At 42.0% G+C, this 17,816-nt stretch overlaps 2 protein-coding genes and 1 long non-coding RNA gene across 16 annotated transcripts in view; 2 read left to right on the plus strand and 1 right to left on the minus strand.

Annotated features, from left to right (window-relative positions):
• The window catches only part of RNF212B (ring finger protein 212B), a 23,686-nt gene continuing 5,870 nt past the window's right edge, over nucleotides 1–17,816 (minus strand). The window contains exons 1-17 of one of the 12 annotated variants that reach the window (XR_014518551.1): nucleotides 14,605–14,832; nucleotides 12,868–13,009; nucleotides 12,340–12,392; nucleotides 10,436–10,510; nucleotides 7,951–8,066; nucleotides 7,282–7,342; nucleotides 7,083–7,111; nucleotides 6,847–6,893; nucleotides 6,418–6,460; nucleotides 6,030–6,087; nucleotides 5,525–5,570; nucleotides 3,651–3,690; nucleotides 3,391–3,515; nucleotides 3,111–3,172; nucleotides 2,990–3,021; nucleotides 2,010–2,162; nucleotides 1–350 (exon numbers count right to left, since the gene is read on the minus strand). Coding sequence is in view for 8 of the 12 variants with exons in the window: in XM_083471707.1 (XP_083327833.1) it covers nucleotides 2,126–2,162; nucleotides 2,990–3,021; nucleotides 3,111–3,172; nucleotides 3,391–3,515; nucleotides 3,651–3,690; nucleotides 5,525–5,570; nucleotides 6,030–6,087; nucleotides 6,418–6,460; nucleotides 6,847–6,893; nucleotides 7,083–7,111; nucleotides 7,282–7,342; nucleotides 7,951–8,066; nucleotides 10,436–10,510; nucleotides 12,340–12,392; nucleotides 12,868–13,009; nucleotides 14,605–14,649 (1,011 nt within the window). In the remaining 4 variants the exon portion in view is untranslated. The other 11 variants (XR_014518552.1, XR_014518553.1, XM_083471713.1 and 8 more) reach the window with 11 other exon arrangements.
• Nucleotides 3,631–6,344, plus strand: LOC310691746. The gene is made up of 2 exons (XR_014518555.1): nucleotides 3,631–3,767; nucleotides 6,002–6,344. It is a non-coding gene; the product is annotated as an uncharacterized lncRNA (long non-coding RNA).
• Nucleotides 14,905–17,816, plus strand: part of SLC7A8 (solute carrier family 7 member 8) — an 18,397-nt gene continuing 15,485 nt past the window's right edge. Inside the window, exons 1-3 of one of the 3 annotated variants that reach the window (XM_083471699.1) lie at nucleotides 14,905–15,836; nucleotides 16,920–17,090; nucleotides 17,202–17,519. The gene's annotated coding sequence lies outside the window, so the exon portion shown is untranslated. The remainder of the gene's footprint in view (nucleotides 15,837–16,919; nucleotides 17,091–17,201; nucleotides 17,520–17,816) is intronic. The other 2 variants (XM_083471700.1, XM_083471698.1) reach the window with 2 other exon arrangements.

The following is a 17,816-nucleotide window of genomic DNA, read 5'->3' on the forward strand; positions in this document are numbered from 1 at the left end:
TGTGTTGTGCTCATAGAGTCCAAATTGTTTCCTTCTTCTAGAATCCTGATGCATTTTTCTTTCTTGCCGTTCTTGAGTTCTAAAGCTGCTACTGTTCCCTCCTTTTAAAGGGGGTATCTGGGATGAGAGAACCATGTTGATTCTGCTTTGTTTCACTGCTTCCAACTAATTATTTGACTCCTGCTTCTGTCAGTGTTTTCCTCACTGGCACAGTGACATGGCTTATATGACTCTCTGTACCTTCACTTACGGAACAATGTCTTTTTTCAAATTCCATCCAGAAAATATATAACATCTGGCTACTCTCCCATTTATCAATCCTATTTCATTCTGCTAAGTGAAGCAGCAGTCTAGGGAATACAATGAAGAAACTTTTTTTTTTTTTTTTTGGCTTTACAAATCAAAGTCCCTTTACTGACAGAACACATTAAAAAAATGTAATTTAGACTAAGCTCTTCCAGGCTTTTAGCTCTAACGTACCCCTCCTTGGATCCCCCCCCCCGTTTGTTTACTTATGGGATTTTGTTTTCCATTTTTAAAATTGTGGCCCAAAATTACAGTTATAAATATTTGATTTTTGGCAGTTGCCAATCAAGGATGGCGACTTTGTGCCTTAATCTCAGTTGTCTTCCGTTTCATTCTCTCCTTGCATTTTAATTGCCTCTTCTTTGTACATCTTCTAACTTTTCTTCTGCTCTTGATGATCTTAAAATAATAGAACTGTAGCGTTAGAAAGGACCACGGGCATCATCTAGTCCAACTCCCTGCAGTGCAGGAATCTTTTGCCCAACTTGGGGCTCAAACCCATGACCCTGAGATCCATGGGTCTCATGGGTAAGAGTCTCATGCTCCACCGACTGAGCTCCTTAGGTGGATGTCATCACCCTTTTTTATTCATTCCTGTGCTCTCCCTTTACTGGTGCCTTGATCCATCAGTTTTCACTTTGGTCATATATCCATTTTGAACTAGATGGGTGATGGCTATGAACTGAAAGCCACCACTTTCCACAGCAGCTTACTTGAAGGTGAGGTGTGATGTAGAGACCATCTCCTTTATGGAAGAAATGGAGGAAGCATTGCTGTTTGTATGCCATCTTTGTTCCATTCACAAAGCCAATACCGTCACTGAAACAGGAATGTGTTTCCTACCCTGCTCCCCGCCCCAGAATCTAAGGGATCGAAAGCTGCTGTAAACTCTCAGAACTGGCCTTAGATCATTTATAAGGGGTTATGGGGAAGATGGATTCTGAGATTTATGGAACGATGAGTAGGCAGAAGATTGTACATAGTGATACTAATCTGCATTTAAAAAACAACAACCCTATTTATTAAATCAGAGTGGTTGAAAAGGCAACACCTCTTCCCCCTGCTAGAAAAACTAAAAATATTGGTATAAGTTGGTCAGTTATGCAGAAAGAGAGAGAAGGCGGAACATGGGACTGTACAAACTTGTGTGATATTGAAGGAGATAAATAAAATAGACTGAGGTGTGGATTTAGTTCAAATAGCCATAACTGAGGGATTCTCTTGATAATTAGTCTTTTCCTTAATAATAATGATAAAAATACAGCTTCTTTTTTATCTTTCAAAGAAATACTTGTCACGTCCTTACTATGGAAAGCAACTTTGGTTATACAGTATGGAGAAAGTAGTCCTATATTCCATGCAACTGGAAGAAAAAAGAAGGAACCTTTCCATTGAGTTACTAGTGGCTAAATTGCAGCTGAGAACTTCAAAAATACTTGCTATCTTCTCAACAAATGAATCTGATTTCAATTTTGGCAAGTTTATTTTATGATCTACGAACTGCTTAATAAGTTGCAATAGAGTCTGCTAGAAAATGCCCTAGCCTAGTAACACTGAGTCTTGAAATAAGCCTACTAAGTCTGCCTTTGATCACCTTTCCTTCAACAAGAGACCCTGCAAATATATATTACACCACTTAAGTCTATCACATGTTAGATCTCCTGAAACTATAGTGTTACAAGAGAGAGAGAGAGAGAGAATACTTTTAGTGGATGGCTTTTCACCAAGGCCCCAAAAATTCAGCAGAGTTTATGCAGAAACAGGAAATATCATCTTGCCCATGTTGAGACTGGTAAGCAGAGAGTTGCTTTTGTCCTCCCTATTTTTGTTGGTGGGCTTGGCTGTTGGATGAATGCCTGTGATAAAATAAAATGAGCTAGTTGCATACTGTAGGGTTCACACTTTAGTTACAAATGCAGCTTATTACTCAGTTATGTTCAACAAAACTTTTCTGTTTGTGGTTAAGTAATGCACTTCAGCCTGTATCTAGACCACAATATCGGGCTTAGGCAGGAGTTTGTGTCTTACGCAGATCAAGTACCTGGCTTGGCTCAGCAGAAGGAGGAAGTGACAGAATACTTGATACTGCAAATCCCAGAAGTTCAAAACCTTGTATTAGCCCCCCCCCCCAAGCTCTCTTTTACAAGCTCTTGTAGTCTCCTAACTCAGAGAGTCCCCAACATTTTTTGGCTTAGAGGCTTTGAACCCTGATCCCATAAAAGTGGGCAAAATACAGCCCAAAATAAAAAACATAAGCAAAAAATAAAGGCAACCCTCTTCAAATTAAACCCAAATGGGAGTGCCCAAAGGTGTCCACAAATAATGTGTTCTGGGGGGCACAGCCCTAATTCCTGGTGGGAGCAGGGGCATGTCTAGGGGTTGGCCCCTGCTAAGTGCACAGGCTCAGGAGTGGCACAAAAACCTCACTTCTCCACTCTGGCTTGGAGTGGCTAAGAGCCCACCTGCCCGTCCATGCACTCCACAGGCTGTTTCTCTGCTGCTCTGAGCGAGGGCTCTCTCCCCAGTCAGCCAGTGGTGCTGTTAGAAGTGTGGCTTTTTGAGTTTCTAGTCCATGGTTTCTCCCAGCTTCAGAGGCACTGATACATCTCCATGCCAAGGGCACAAGTGGGCCTAGGTATGCCTCTGGGTGAGAGGATGGTGAACTAAACAGGTTACCACTTACCTGCAGTGAAAGGAGCGAGGGGTGAATCTCAGCTGAGAAGACAAAAAGAAAAGCAGTTGTTCAAAATGCTCCAATGATAAGCTTTGCCCAGTCCATACTCATTTCACAGACTGCTCCTCACCTGTATAGGCCGTAGTCTCTCACTGCTACGATGTTCTGGCACAGAAACCCCCTCTGTCTGATCTGTGGGTTAAAGCCAATAGAGAATGGATAATTAGAAAGTATATGGTGGGATTCTGAGGCTGAGTGGTATGTGTCACCCCAACCCTTAGAATGCAGCTTGCATTGTAATTACGGTATTACTACAGTGAACTATAGTGTACAATGATAGCATTGTTGAGTACTGGAGGGAATATGGAAGAATAAAAGGTGCATCTGTTAGCAGCAGGGTACTTTCTCACCAGAGAAGATGTTGAGGTTGAAGTATGGGGTTTCTTGTTGCCGCCTAGCACTTTGATTTTGCCTCGCCGTGGGGGGGTGTGAGTTGACATTCATGCTGGAGGTGTGAGAAAAGGCAGGAGAAGGCCTGAAAGAAATGGAGAGATGAATGGTGATGAGAAATGCAAATTACTGTGGCAAGTAATACTAGTGCCATGGCCTTTTCATGGTCATGTGATAATAGTATCCTGGAGGGAATATCATCCCTCACCCTGGAACTCACCTGAAGAATAAACTTTGAGTGGAACCTGAAGAAGGAGTAGCTGCAAAATAGAACAAAGTATTAAGCCTCAAGTGATTATCGGAGAGTCTGTGGAAAGGTGACAGGAGAAGAACAAAGGTAAGCATGTAGGACTTTACTTTTCTTAGATACAATAATGTATTTGCCCATTTAAAAGAGGGGACAATTTCCCCTCTTGGACATTGAATAAGCTTTGGAGGCTGAATCTTGCACTCTCCTATTCCTGGTCTTCCATTGCCACCTTTTGGTCTTTTGTATTATTTGTAGTCAAAACATATACAGCATTCATAAGAACAGAGTCTGGGATTCTGAGGTATACTATTTCTGATACTGGAGGTATATGCCACTAGCAGCCTTCAATAGTCTTATGCTTCATCAATTTGTCTAAAACACATTTTTAAAGCCATCCAAAGTGCTGACCATTACAACTTTGTCTGGTAGCAAATTCCAGAGTTAAATGATGTTCTGTGTGACTAAGTAGTTGTTGTTTAGTCGATTAGTTGTGTCCGACTCTTTGTGACCCCATGTGTGACTAAGAACTTCCTTTCATCTGCCAAATTCATTATAAAATATCTATTGGCTTCTAGTATTATGAGGAGAAAAACTCTATGCAGCTTCTCCATACCATGCATAAATTTAGACACTTCATTCTCGTCCTTCCACCTTATTCACAATTTGTCTAAACTAACCCCCCCCCCATGTAGATTTTCCTCATAAGCGAGTTGCTCCAGTCCCTTGATGATATTCATTACCTTTTTCTTAACCTTTTCCTGTTCTACAATATATTTTTTAAGGTGTGTTACCAGAACTGTGCACAGTATTCTCAAGTATGGTTGCACCATAGATGTGTATAATTGTATTGGATATATCACCCCTTTTCTTACTATCCTGTACAATTTGGCCTCATAGGCATCTCACTGCTCATCTCTTATTCCAGATCGTTTCTGCACAGGTTAAAAAGCAAAAGTACTAATTGATGACCAGTATTGTAATAAAATATTGTGTTATGAAAATTCTATTTAGTCTTACTCTCTGCTCCCTCTTTAGCTAGTTACTGATGTAAGTGAGGATCTGTCCTCTTATCCCATGGTTGGTAATCATACTCAGGAGTTTTTGATGAGAAATGTTTTGAAAGTGTTTGGCACTATGTTTGACATTCTCAAAGAACTGAATAATGTTAATGGGACAAGTATTACACTTCTAGTAAACATGCTAGTTTTTATTCAGCAAGTCTTTTTATGTTTGGCAATTCTTCATCATGCTCTCCGCCAGCTTTCCTACAACTGACATTAAGCTAATTGGGCAGTACTATCCTAGATCTCCTTGGATCCCCCTTTTAAAAATTGGTGTTACATCGGCGATTTTCCAGTCCTCCAGTGTGGTGGCTGATCTTACAGACAAGTTACATATTTCCAATAAAAGATCAGCAGTTTCACCTTTGAGTTCTTTAAGAATTCTTGAATGGATGCCGTTTGGATATGATAAGTTAATTTGTCAGTATGGCCTAGGACTTCATCTCTTGTCACCACTATTTCCCTTGGTTCCTCAGGCTCTCTTCCTGAGAAAATTAGTTCAGACATAGTGACCTGCCCTATGTCTTGTGCAATGAAAACCAATGTAAAGCATTCATTCAGCTTGTCTGCAATCTCCTCTTCCTCCTTTAGCACACCTTTGACTCCTTTATCATCCACGGGTCTAACTGCCTCCCTAGCTGGTTTCCTGCGTCTAATGTATATAAAAATACTTTAGTGTTGCTCTTAATGATTTTGGTAGTGTGATCCTTGAATTATTTCCCCCACCCCAATCTCTTATTGTCTAGTTGTGTTCCCTACCTTTTATTTGAAGCTATTTCTTACCATTTATAGAGTCAGCTGGGGTCATCCTAGTGGATCCTGTGGCATGCTGGGTACAAGTGAGAAATCTTTGCTTTTTAATATTATCTAGAAAAGTTATTACATGGTAAAATAAGGCAACAACATTATAAACACCTTAATTCTAAATTTTACATTACAATTCAATCTGCACTTGTTATTTATGTGTCCTGTAGGCCTTATCAGACAGATGATATTAACAGCTCCCACTGACCTTGTTGCAGTTATTGCCTTGGTGAGTCCTTGTTGGCAACAGGAGAATAGTTCTTTTGCCATGGCAATGTATTAAGTACTGAGCACTAAGCCTTGATAACACAAAACAGTAAACAGTGTGTGACGAGGACAAGGCTTCTCTTTTCATGGGCATATTATATCAATGGCTCCTGGTTCTCAGAATTCTCTGTGACACTGAGTTTTTGAAGAACAAAAACAACATATCCATCTTATCTTTTCCTTTTCTAGGTAAAGGACAGCAGTGGTGGAGACTCACTTGCCAGTTTGATAGCTGGCTGGTTCTGGAAGAGATGGCATCCATGGAAGATGAGCGACTACGGAGAATAGAGGCACAAAAAGTCCAGGAGTCACTGGTGGGAAGGCTAGATAGGCAAGCAGACAGATAATATCTATGCATTGCCTCTACTAAGAGGTCTAGATTCCTAAACTAGAATTCAATTTTTGATGATAGGATACTGTACAGAGGAAAGATCATAGCATGAAGTGTACTGTGTTTAGAGTTGGAATTTTGTTTTACTTAAAGAGGAAAAAAATAAACTGAAATTCCTCTGGAATTGTGAGCAAATGCCTACATTTTTGCTGTTGTTTTTATAACAATGCCTCACACCTACAACCAAAGAATATGAATTTCCTGATTCACCTACCTGACTACCTCACTGGAGTGCTGGGAAATAGGTTGTGGTGTAACTGCAAAATATGAAATAGGTTACTGTAGAGACAGTAACAACATACTGTGCTAGAGAAAAGATGTTGGTCTGAGTCATTATAAGGAAGGTAATAAATATGAATCTTCAAGGGCCAAAAAGACATGTGCAAACCTTTACCCTGATTTTATAGAGAAATATTTGAGCATATGTTTGTACCTGTCCATCCCTCTCAGGGAAACATGTTGGATTGCATGTGTGTACATGTGCAAAGGCATTTTTTAGATAGGTAAGTAGCCACTTATTGCTATGTGTTCAGGGCCAGAACACATGCATTCACATGCTCATAAACAAACAGATACACTGTAATGTGAACATTTGCTCAAGGGCATTGATGCATGCCTACAGAGGCCCCATCTTTCTACCTACCTCTGGGTGATGGGTGTGTGACACCGACTGGCCTCGGAGTGCTGTTTCTGCAGCAAATTGAAATGAATTTTGTTCAGTCAGTGTCAAAGGCATGTGACTGTGCCCCAGATGTTTTGCTGCCCTGTGACCTCAAACTCAGCTCTATCGTTTTGCCACAGATACGTTGGTTGGTGTCTACATTTTATGTGCTGCAGTTCCTGGCAAATGTTCCAAGAAGGCAGAACTAACACACTGACCTGCTACTCTGGCGGTGTCTCGGAAAAGCCTGTTGAGAGAAAAGGGTGGGTTTGCAGGACCAAATGCAAATATAAGTAAGCTGCAGGGAGGTTGATTCACTTTTCCCATCCCAACATTGACAAAGGCACGGAGGAGCAGAACTTGTTTCTACCAGCAGATGGTGTCTGGAACTCAATCACAAAAAATGAAGGCTCCTACCTTCATGTTGTTACACTTTTTCTTCAGTTCCCTGTTCTCTCTCCGTATTGCCTCCAAATTCCTAAGCCAAGGGGAGTAGGGGGAAAGAAATGGAAGATAGGTGGTCTGACTAATTATATTGCATTGCCTTACATTAATACATTATATTACATCCAGTTATACTGTTGACCCTTTAGGCAGGAACATTTTGGCAGAGAGATGTGGGATGTATGTCTGTGGGATCATGCAGACCAATAGTTCCATTTCACATTGACATGTCATAATATCTAGTACTAATGGAATAGGAATATGGTCCTTTTAAAATAACAGTATACATATTTATCCCCATTTGGTTGCTTTATGTGTATAATGTTAATGCAGGAGCTCACTCCACCCCTTACCAGGATTCTGCCATCAATCAATAATAAAAGCTGCTTACAAATTAAACGAGAATTCAAGAATATTTCATATGAACCTTCTTTATATTGTTTTCAGGAGGGGGAATAGGTTATACTGGGGGATAATGACTGGCCCAAGATTACCAAGTGAGTCTCAGGACTAAACAGGGATTTGAACTTAGGCTTCTGCAATCCTAGTTCAACACTTTGATGGTCTTCCTCATGACGGCTCTACTAAATCCTGCAGCTACAACTAACACTGTTTGCCTTAGTTCATGGGAACACAACCTGCTTTTCTTGGATAGTTAGTTTCTGGTGAGCTTCCTGAAGGGCTCCCTCTGCTTTTGAAGCATTGTGTTTGTAGAAAGAAACTAAAAGCTCCATCTGGCCCTTCTGGAACATGCACACCTAGGAAGAGAAACAAAGGGAATGAAATAAAAGGATTGAAAAGCATGTGGGGGCAACCCAGTCTGATGGGCGGGGTAAAAATAATAAAGTTAATATTATTATTATGTGCTCTCCTGGTCAAATTTGGGGACTGTGACTTGCTTCAGGAGATCAGAAATGGAATATGGGTCCTTTCAACTCTAGGGAACATACTAGACAGGAAGCAAGTGGCATAGTGCAGTGGTACAGCATTTGCCTTACATATAGATGGTCACAGGGTAAATGGAGCAGTGACCCACTCACTTCAGTCTGCCCCCAGTTAGTCCCCACTTGCCTACCTCCTTACAACCAGCCCTGTGAGTGGTACTGACTGTCAGCTTCCTCCTCCTTGGACTCAGTTTTACCCTTGTGCAACTCGACAGGGAGAAAGACAGGAACAAAACCAGAATTAGTGGGTTCTGTCTGTCTTAGGTTCCACCTATGGTGGACCTCTTTGCCTGCTGCCCTGCCATTCCCAATGGGCACCAGCCACCACAAGACACAGGTTCAATGTCTACCAATCAGAGTAGACTGGGCTAAATGAACGAGTTGTCTGACTTAAGGTTATATAGTTTTGCATGTTCACTCCAGTCATATGAGATGCACATCATGTTGCACAAGCGACTCAGAGTTTGTGCTAATGGCTGTAATTGAACAAGGTGATAAGAGTCCCTAAATTGTTTTTTAACTCTGAGAAATTGAGAAACAACCCATGAGTTTGCTAGGGGGAGCTTTTAGAAAGGAAAATTGACAGAAAACTCTGGCATATGTGTCTAGCCTTTGCCTGCTAATACTTTGAGGGAGCTGAAAGCTTGCTGCAGTCAAACAGTTGGCTAAAGGTAAGTACGAATGACAGGGTATCTACCACGTACTTGAAGTGCAAAATAAAGACACAATAACAACTTTGGAGATAAAACTCCTGTTTCAAAAATGTTGGAAAAAACATGTTGCAAAAGTGTATCAGGTCGATAGACATCTGAGGTACTGTGGTGGGCATGCAAAGCTAGTGGAGTGCAAAGGGGAAGGTCAGAAATGGAGAGCTTCCTGAAAATATTGGAAAAGCAGCAATTACAATATTCACCTACCTGAAATTCCTAGATAGAGAGACACCCTTTACACTTGTAGCACCCTGTTTTTAGAATTCTCTCCCATGGTCAGCTTTCCTGGCATCTACATTGCCATATTTTCAGCAGCAGGTGAAGACCCTTTAATTTTTACAGGCCTTATAAATGTTTTCACTGTTTTAAATACTGCTTGATTCTACTGTTTTATCACTGTTTTCATTAGACTATGCTTTTGTTGTTTTTAAAAATACTTGTAGACTACCTTAGGAACTTTGTTGTTGAAGGTGTGATATATACACATTTCCCAAATAAATAAATACCTTTATTATTGTCACTACAGTAATATCCACCAATGAGAAGTAGTATCTTGCTCAGGGGAGGGAGTAGTATTATCTTGCTCAGGGTAATTACCAAGGCTTCTGAGATATACATAAAATGGCAATCCTGGCAGATTTTAATGTTCAGGTGCTGCTGATTCTGCTGAAATTCTATCTGATTATTAACTAGTTGGTCTGTATATTTATATGGCTCTTTTAACTAGATTTGTTATAGTAATTAATTAGCTAAATTGGCAAAGAGGAGCACTATTATTATTAACCCTTCCCCAGATTGGTTATTAACTACTCCTATAAATGACCTTAGATTTAACCCCACCCCCATAGACCCAGGCTATTGGAAACGGGGTGAAATGTAACTTCTTTTCAAATCATATTCTTTGTTTATTAGGCTAGGAAATTAAGCTGCTACAGCTGCTTCCAGACTTGCTATTTTGCAGCTAGGATTCAATCGCATATAGTATTAGCAAATCCAGGTTGCTCAGTGTTTCGTTTACTTAACACAAGCCTATTTTTAAAGAACAAGCTTTTGAGGGATAAGGAAAGTGATAAAACATGTACTGGAGAGAGAGAGATATTTGCTTGGTATAACCTCCCTACAAACAAATTGGAATGAATGTTCATTATGCAGCCAGTTTCACAGAACCTCCCTGAAAACATTGCGCAAACAAATGAGATCAATGCTCAATAAACAAGTTGCCTGAAGCAATTTTGGTTTCTTCTTGTTTGCAGGAAGGACCCCTTATACATACTTCTGAATACATTTTCATCATACACTTCTCCCACTATCTTTAAGCTAACCTGCTTTTTCTGACTGGATTGCAGGCACTGTTTTTAAGCTAACCTGCTTTTTCTCAGAGACCCACAATTCCACAAATTCACTCCATGTTTCTTGACTGTCACCAGCATTTTAGGACCTATGAGACAATGCTCACAGGGATGTCATTCTTACCTGAGATAGATGGGTGATATGGTTGAGAGCAGTTTCAACAGGACTTTTGAAAAACTTTTTTTCATCTTCTTTCATCTGTAGATCAGAAACACAAAGAGGACAAGATAAGGCCCAGACTCTTTATTATCTTCCAAAGAGGCAAAGCAAACTGAGATATTCTAGGTTTAATCAGCTGGTAATGTATTTAAGAGACTGATGTTCAAATCCCTTGTACAAACCATGGCTAAGTGTGAATGCACAAGCATGCAAGCATTAACAGCAGAGTTACTTCATTCATTCCCTGGCCCTGCTGCACACACATGCATGTTTTCACAGCAAAACACATGGCCACTTTACTGTTTCTTCAGAAAACCTGAATTGATGTTAGCTCCAATTGAGCACTAAAAAGCGGGTTTTCACAGGGAAAGGAAAGCTTCAGGGCAAAAATAACTAACACTAGGACATAGAGCTTTTAAGCATGGACTTGTGACTGGAAAGAGTAGGGCAAAAAGGTAAGTAAGAATATGGATTGAAACTACTTTGCAAATTAAAAGTGCATTTTACATACTGGATTTTAATTGCATCCCCTGAAATACTCTTACAGATGGGTGTGCTGTTCAGAGAAACAAACTAAGAGGAAGGTGGGTTTGGCAAACCCTCAAGGTGATCAACTCCCGCCCAGAAACCTATGTCCCTACTGTGGAAGGACATATAGATCCAGAATTCGCCTCCACAGTCACTTACGTACTCACTGTTAACACCATATTCATGGAAGACAATCTTACTGGGTTACGAGTGATTGCCAAAGAAACTGTTCAGTGCAGAAACCTTGCTCAGTCCAACTCCTGCCAGTCCCCAGCCCTGTATTAACAGTGATACGGAAGGGGGGGCATGTCTTCTTCACCTTCTTCGTTACAATATATCCATTTATTTCCAATTGTCAATGTCAAAAGGGACTAAAATCTATAAAATTCATAGAAAATCAACGTGCCAATTTAATCAATTTCTCTAGGACTCCATGACACCTCCCCTGTCCTCCGTAATCCCTCAAGCAAAGTGTCAAGACCCTAATCCTGTCAAATCACTCTGCCAAGCCTTTCCTCCGGGCAATGCCAGGTGGCAGACTATGCATACATGGACCATTGTCTTCTCATCGGGTACTCAGGATGTGCTTATCTGCGCATATCTCCAGCTCTGCATATTCCCCCCTCCCTCCTCCATATGTTAATCCTGTGTAACCCAACCTCTTCTTAATGTATTCATGATGTAATCTGTGTAACCCAACCTCTTCTTAATGTATTCATGATGTAATCTGTGTAACCCAACCACTTCTTAATGTATTCATGATGTAACTGGGATGTACTGTATTTTTTGCACCATAACACTCACTTTTTTCCTCCTAGAAAGTAAGGGGAAATGTCTGTGCGTGTTATGGAGGGAATGCCTACGGGTGGCATGCCTACGGATTTTCCTCCTCTAAAAACTACGTGCGTGTTATGGTCGGGTGCGTGTTATAGAGCGAAAAATACGGTATTTTGCACTGTATTCTGGGACATGGAGGGAAGTTTCAAAAGTTCATGTCACCCCTTTCTCGCTGTTCAATCTCGCCTTGAACCTGTTGTGCAATAAACTTGGATCTTCGGCAGCTTGCTCCTGTCTCCAGCTGAGCTCATTTTCCTCCGCAGGGACCCGCGGACTTAGTCGGACGAGCTGGGTGGCAGAGCAGCCTCGCACCCAGATTTTACCGTAACAACAGCTAATTAAATGAGACAAGTGTTTTCAAAATTGTAACATTTTAGCCTTATAAGAAATAACTCCATACATTAGCCAAAATGGATGTGGTACAACTAGAACATCTGTGTTTCAGAAAGTCCATGAAAACAAAGGAGAATATAAGATTCTGCTTTCGAGAAACTACAACTTACATTATTATTGAGAAACAAGTATTTGCAGCTGGTTCCACATGATGGGCATTTATCTGTCAGGATTAAAATGCAAAAGGTGTTAGAATAATATGTGGAAATTTATTATAAATAATATAAAAGTTCTTATATCAGAAGATGGGTCCAATTATGAACCAATCTTCAAATTTGTTAGATCAGAGGTGACCTATATAGTGAGTTCCAAATGTGAGTCCCATCATCCATGTTCATGGGAGTTGGGAATCCAGTAATATATGGAGGGTACCATGTCGGCTTCCCTTGCATTAGATGGTCTTTAAAAAGCAGATTTGAAAATTTTAGTATTTCTGACTGCTGGCTTTTGATCAGTCAAGTTCTGTTGTACAGCTGACAAATCAAAACATGAGCAATATGTTTTCATGTGCAGGATGCAAGAAACTCATAGGAAAGTTCACTACCTAGTCATCTTCTGAAGGTGTGTGTAGGAAGGCAGCATTGGTGACTGAATGTTGCATCCCAGACATGGTATAAACATCATGCTGTTACTCTTACCTGTACCAGCACATTTTTTGCAAAATATGTGTCCACAGCTGGTGACGTAATAGTCAGATGCGTCCTGGATAAAGCACTGATTGCAATGAAACCAGTCCATGTTGCAAGAAGGACAGGTGAGGCAGAGGTCCTCCCTCAGCTTCTGTTAAGAAAGGTGCAGTATATAAGGAGGATATGTCAATTTTTACCAGTACATGGCACATTTAAGACCCATTGATTTCAATGGAATAGTTAAACTTAACCCCTTCCCTTTGAATAGGTTCAGAAAATCACAGGATTTAAAACTGTAGCAGTAAAGAAAATATTATGAGATGCAATTCTACTGCACTCTTAGCCAAGAGTCCAGTACTTTGTGGCCACCACCATAAGACAGAAACGTGAATCTGAAGTGCAGATCCTCATGGTTGTTGTTTTTTTAACAGCAACACTATCCTCCTGCTTTGAAATGACAGTTCACATCTGTTTTGTCATATTGATATTTCTTTCCACAGTGGTGCTGCAACAGAGGCAACCAGATCTATAATTTTTATGGTGTCATTTGTTTGCATTGGTGTAAAACATGATGAAGCAGCAGCTTTTTCTGGCCTCAGCACCAGATTTAGGGTTGGTTTTGGGCAGTTGCCCCGTGTAGGGTACTGAGCCAGGGGACACAAAATCAAGAAAATCAGTAATTGAGAAGATCCATTTGGGGGCACAAAATTTTGGCCTCAGTCAGGGCACCATATTACCAAAGTCCACCCCAGTGGCATGCAAAATTCATGAGCAGATTGATGGGTCTCTGTGCCTCATAACTATGGTTTTTGGGTTGTTGTTGTTTGCACCACTGGCGTATCAATCTCTACAGCCACAACAGGTGCTTCAGCCTTTCAACAGTTTTTGATTTCACCCCAAAAGGCATGCTTCTCCACTGTGACATATGGATGGCAACAAACACTGGGTCTATGACTTTTACAATGTAGCCCATGGACCTGAATGCATGGTTAGGCTTTGTCAGTGGATTTGAGGTGCCTTAATGTGCAACAATGTGGATCCAGATTCATTTTTTGCACCACACTGATGTGCCAGTGTGCTGAAACCATTATTTTTTACTGTTCAATCTGAAGAGTGTGATTTGATGGTAGATTTTGGAGGGCGAAATCCAAAATATACATGTTTTCACACACTTACAACCTGGTGTGTTTGATCGATTATTTTTTACTATGCGAGTCCATGGATACAGATATGAGTGGCGATTTGGTGGCAGGATCTGTATCTTGGATTCATGTTTCTGCGCCATGGAAGCACCTTAGGTGCATTTAGGTCTGTGCTTTTATAGTGCAGTCCCTGGAAAAGGATGTTGAAAATGGTTTGAGGGTGTTTTTTTGTGGCCTGCACACAAAAATCAAATGAATTTAGGAGGATCCACCTGTTTATGCACACAATAGATTAGTATTAGTCTTTTAAGTGTATGTTGTGTCTCCTAAAATGGACTAAAAGGGACAACTGTCTGAAAGCAGGGACAATTTATGGTATCAGGGACAGGTACTAGAAAATAGGGACTGTCCCTGCCATCCAGAGACAGCTGGAGGCAAATTCCTATTGAGAACAACAAAGGAAGAACATGACTTAAAGGAAGTGCTGAAGGAATCCACATTTTGAAAGCAGCTTTCCCAAAATTTCTAAGTGAAGGAGGGTCAGGGACCAGGGTCCCACCCCACCCCCACTAATAAAAAGGATTTTCATCAGCTCCTTCAATACCTCTTTTCTTTCTACCCCCACTCTTCTAACCCGCCTGTTTTTCATGCAGCGATTGCCGTCTGAAAAGTCAATTACAGTACTGTATAAAATTCTCAAATTTATAATTTAAGGCAGGGTCGCTTCACACGCCGATAGGCAAGGCAAGTTCCTAACCCGGCCGCTGCCTGTTTCCCGCCTTTTTCTCGAGACTACTCGGCCGCCTCGCGCTGAGCGAAAAACGACCGTTAAAAAGGGCGGGAAACGGGTTGCCGGGGGGGGGGCGCGAAGGAATCCGGCGCGAGGACTGAAGGGGATTAAGGAGAAGAGGGGGAGGGGCGCAGATGGAGGGCGGCGTTGTGGCTCTGGAGAAGCAGGCGTATAAAAATGGCGGGGTGGGGTGGGTGAGGAAGGGGCTTTTTAGGGTAGGAAGCGGGATACTGTGTGAAAAAAGGAATGGGGGCGAGAGAGTTTGGGGAATCTGAAAGTGGGCTCCGAGAGTAGGCGAGGACGGGCAGGGAGTTTCTGAGGTAAAAGTGGGTGGGATTCAACTTAAGTATTACTCAAGAGTTGACCCGCTGAAAACGATGAACAACTTGTGCCCATTAATTTCCATGGGTCCCCCTCCCCACTCTCTCTGAGTTTGGTTCATGGTCCAGCTGGGGTTTGGATGGGGGCGGGACACGTTTCTGGTCGCTATTTTTCTTGCCCTTAAAGGCATAATATCTGCAACAGCTCAGTGGGTAATTTTGGGGTGCCTCGTTGGTGAGAAAAAGCAAAGGGGTTTCTGCAGGGGTTGTGGATATTCCAGCTCAACCTCCTCGCTGGCTCCTTGGATCTGTCCTTGGGTAGCTGTAGGGGAAATGGTCGACACTTGTCAGTAAGCTGCACAGGGAGATCCAGCAGATCCAAGCATTTCCAACCTGCTTTTTCTTTGCCTCTGGAAGCTTGCGCTGCTGGAATCGCCTCCTGCTGCTTAATGAGAGAAACCTGCCAAAATCCTTTGGAGGAAGTGAGGAGCAATAAGGGGATAAAATGGCTTTTGAGGGCTGTAGATGCAGCAGGAGCCTAGAATAGGGAGGAGAACCTAAATATGGAGGGTGTGGGATCCTAATCTGTGGAGCTGTGGTCCTTTTAAACTGATACCAGAAGCAGGCAGAACTAGCAAGGCCGGGATGGATTTTATTTCGTAGAATTAATACACCATTTGATTGTTTAAAAAAACCACAACAACCCTCAAAGCAGTTTACAAAAAGGTAATCCGGTAAAATGAAGACGAATTCACAACCCTACTTTAAAACATACGTAAATTAAAATACTAAAACAGATTAAAATGACAGTGCTTCAATTTTCCAAGCATCTGGGTAGGTGTGTCTAAACTGGAATGTTTTTAGCAGGTGCTGAAAAAGAGTACAGGAAAGGCGCCTGCTTGGTGTCAATTGGCAGGGAGTTCCAAAGTGTCACTGCCATGCTAAACAATTGAGTTCTTACAAATGCGGAATGGGGATTATGTGGCACCTGTGGCAGTGCCAATTCTGCCGATTGAAGCGGCCAAGTAGATGCTTGAAGGGTATGATCTCAGAGATAAACTGGTCCCAAGTTATTCAGGGCTTTATATGCTAATATGAATATGTCTTGAGCTTGGCTCGGTAGCAAATCAGTAGCCAGCGCAGATCCCTGAGTGCAGGTGTTATATGCTGACATTGCCTTGCCCCTGTCAGCAATTGTGCTGCAGCATTCTGCACCAACTGCACCTTCCGAATCAAGCGCAAGGGAAGCCCCACATAGAGCACATTGCAGCAATCCGGTCTTGAAGTAACCAACGTGTGAACTACTGTGGCAAGGCCTCTCGGCCCAGGAATGACTGTAGCTCTCGAACCAGGCACCATGGGGGTAGCCAGGGTTTATTTTAGGGGGGCAGCCATCATGTTGGGCAGAGGGGGCAAACCCAAGTTATCTGCAATGCAATTGGTCAGTTAGTTAAGTATTTTTATTTCTTTACGCCTATGCCAGCCGCAGTTGCTAAAATGCACTTCTAGCCACTGAGTCTCCAAATCAGAGAACTGGATCCAGAAGCACTCTCAAACTATAAGGAGCAGTTGAATCCTTGTTAAATGTCGAGATGGGGATGTGGAGGGAAGGAATTAGTCATGAGATGTTTACTGCAGTTTTGCTTCATGTCAGTTCCACTTTGATCTTGTTATTCCCCTTTTTCTTTCGTTCACGTGACTGCCTTAGCCCACACCTCTAATGGATTGTCGTGCAGTCGCTGCTGCTGCTGAGTCCCCACACCCTCCTGCTTTTTCTCATCCTCGGCTGTTATCTTCTCTCCTTCCCAGCCCTGACCTTTGCTCTAGCCTGTTCCTGCTGAGATGACGATAAAAAAGAGTCAAGGGTGCTCCCCAAAGGCTGGACTTCACCCCCACATTGCAGGAGAACGTGCGAGATCAGCAGAGATAGCAGAGGGAGAAATGTGCCAAGCAAGGGGAAGTGGGGACATTGAACAGAAGGTGCGGGGGAAGAAGGAAGAGGAATAGTACACAGGAAAAGTGGGGGCACACAAAATCCTGTCATTCTGGTCCTTTTTTTCCTGTTGTCAAGTCTCTTTTCTGATTTTCCAGGTCTGGAAGTTGAGGGGCTTCCAAAAAAACAGGTCCATCATGAAGCAAAATCGGCACTCCTGCCCCTTTTTAAAAGGGGATTACAGTATATTGGCGGTGCACACACACATCAAGCTGAGTAGGGAGAAAGATTAAGATCGTTAATAGACGCTATTGAGCAATAAACAGATAAACTGAAGCATCACCACAGTGAATGGTAGCGGCCCAGGGGAGCAGAGGCGGAGGAACCCGTTTCCGGAAACATCACTATTATTTGCAGAGAACAATTTTGTCAGTGTGTGCCCTTACCGAAAGGCTTGGAGTGAATGTCAGCACAGGGTACTTTACAAGACTTGGCGGGGGTGGGGGGTAGGATGAACCTAAACTGATGTTCTTGGAATCTGAAATGTAACAAGAGGGAGCCACAGTTGCAGGGGTGGAGGAGGAAAAGAAGAGATTGGTAAAGCTCTGGATTGGATATGAGTTTTGTGAGGAAATCCAGCAGCGTGTAAACTTGGCATTGCGTGCTTACAGTATTGCAGAAAAGTATTGGGGTTAACTAAAGGAAAGCTTTATTTTTAAAACTTACATCCCGGTCTTGCAGTCTTGACTATGCTACCACCCAGTGGATTTGTA

Source organism: Podarcis liolepis (assembly GCF_965112155.1).
Source record: "Podarcis liolepis genome assembly, chromosome: 13".
NCBI classification, from domain to species: Eukaryota; Metazoa; Chordata; class Lepidosauria; order Squamata; family Lacertidae; genus Podarcis; species Podarcis liolepis.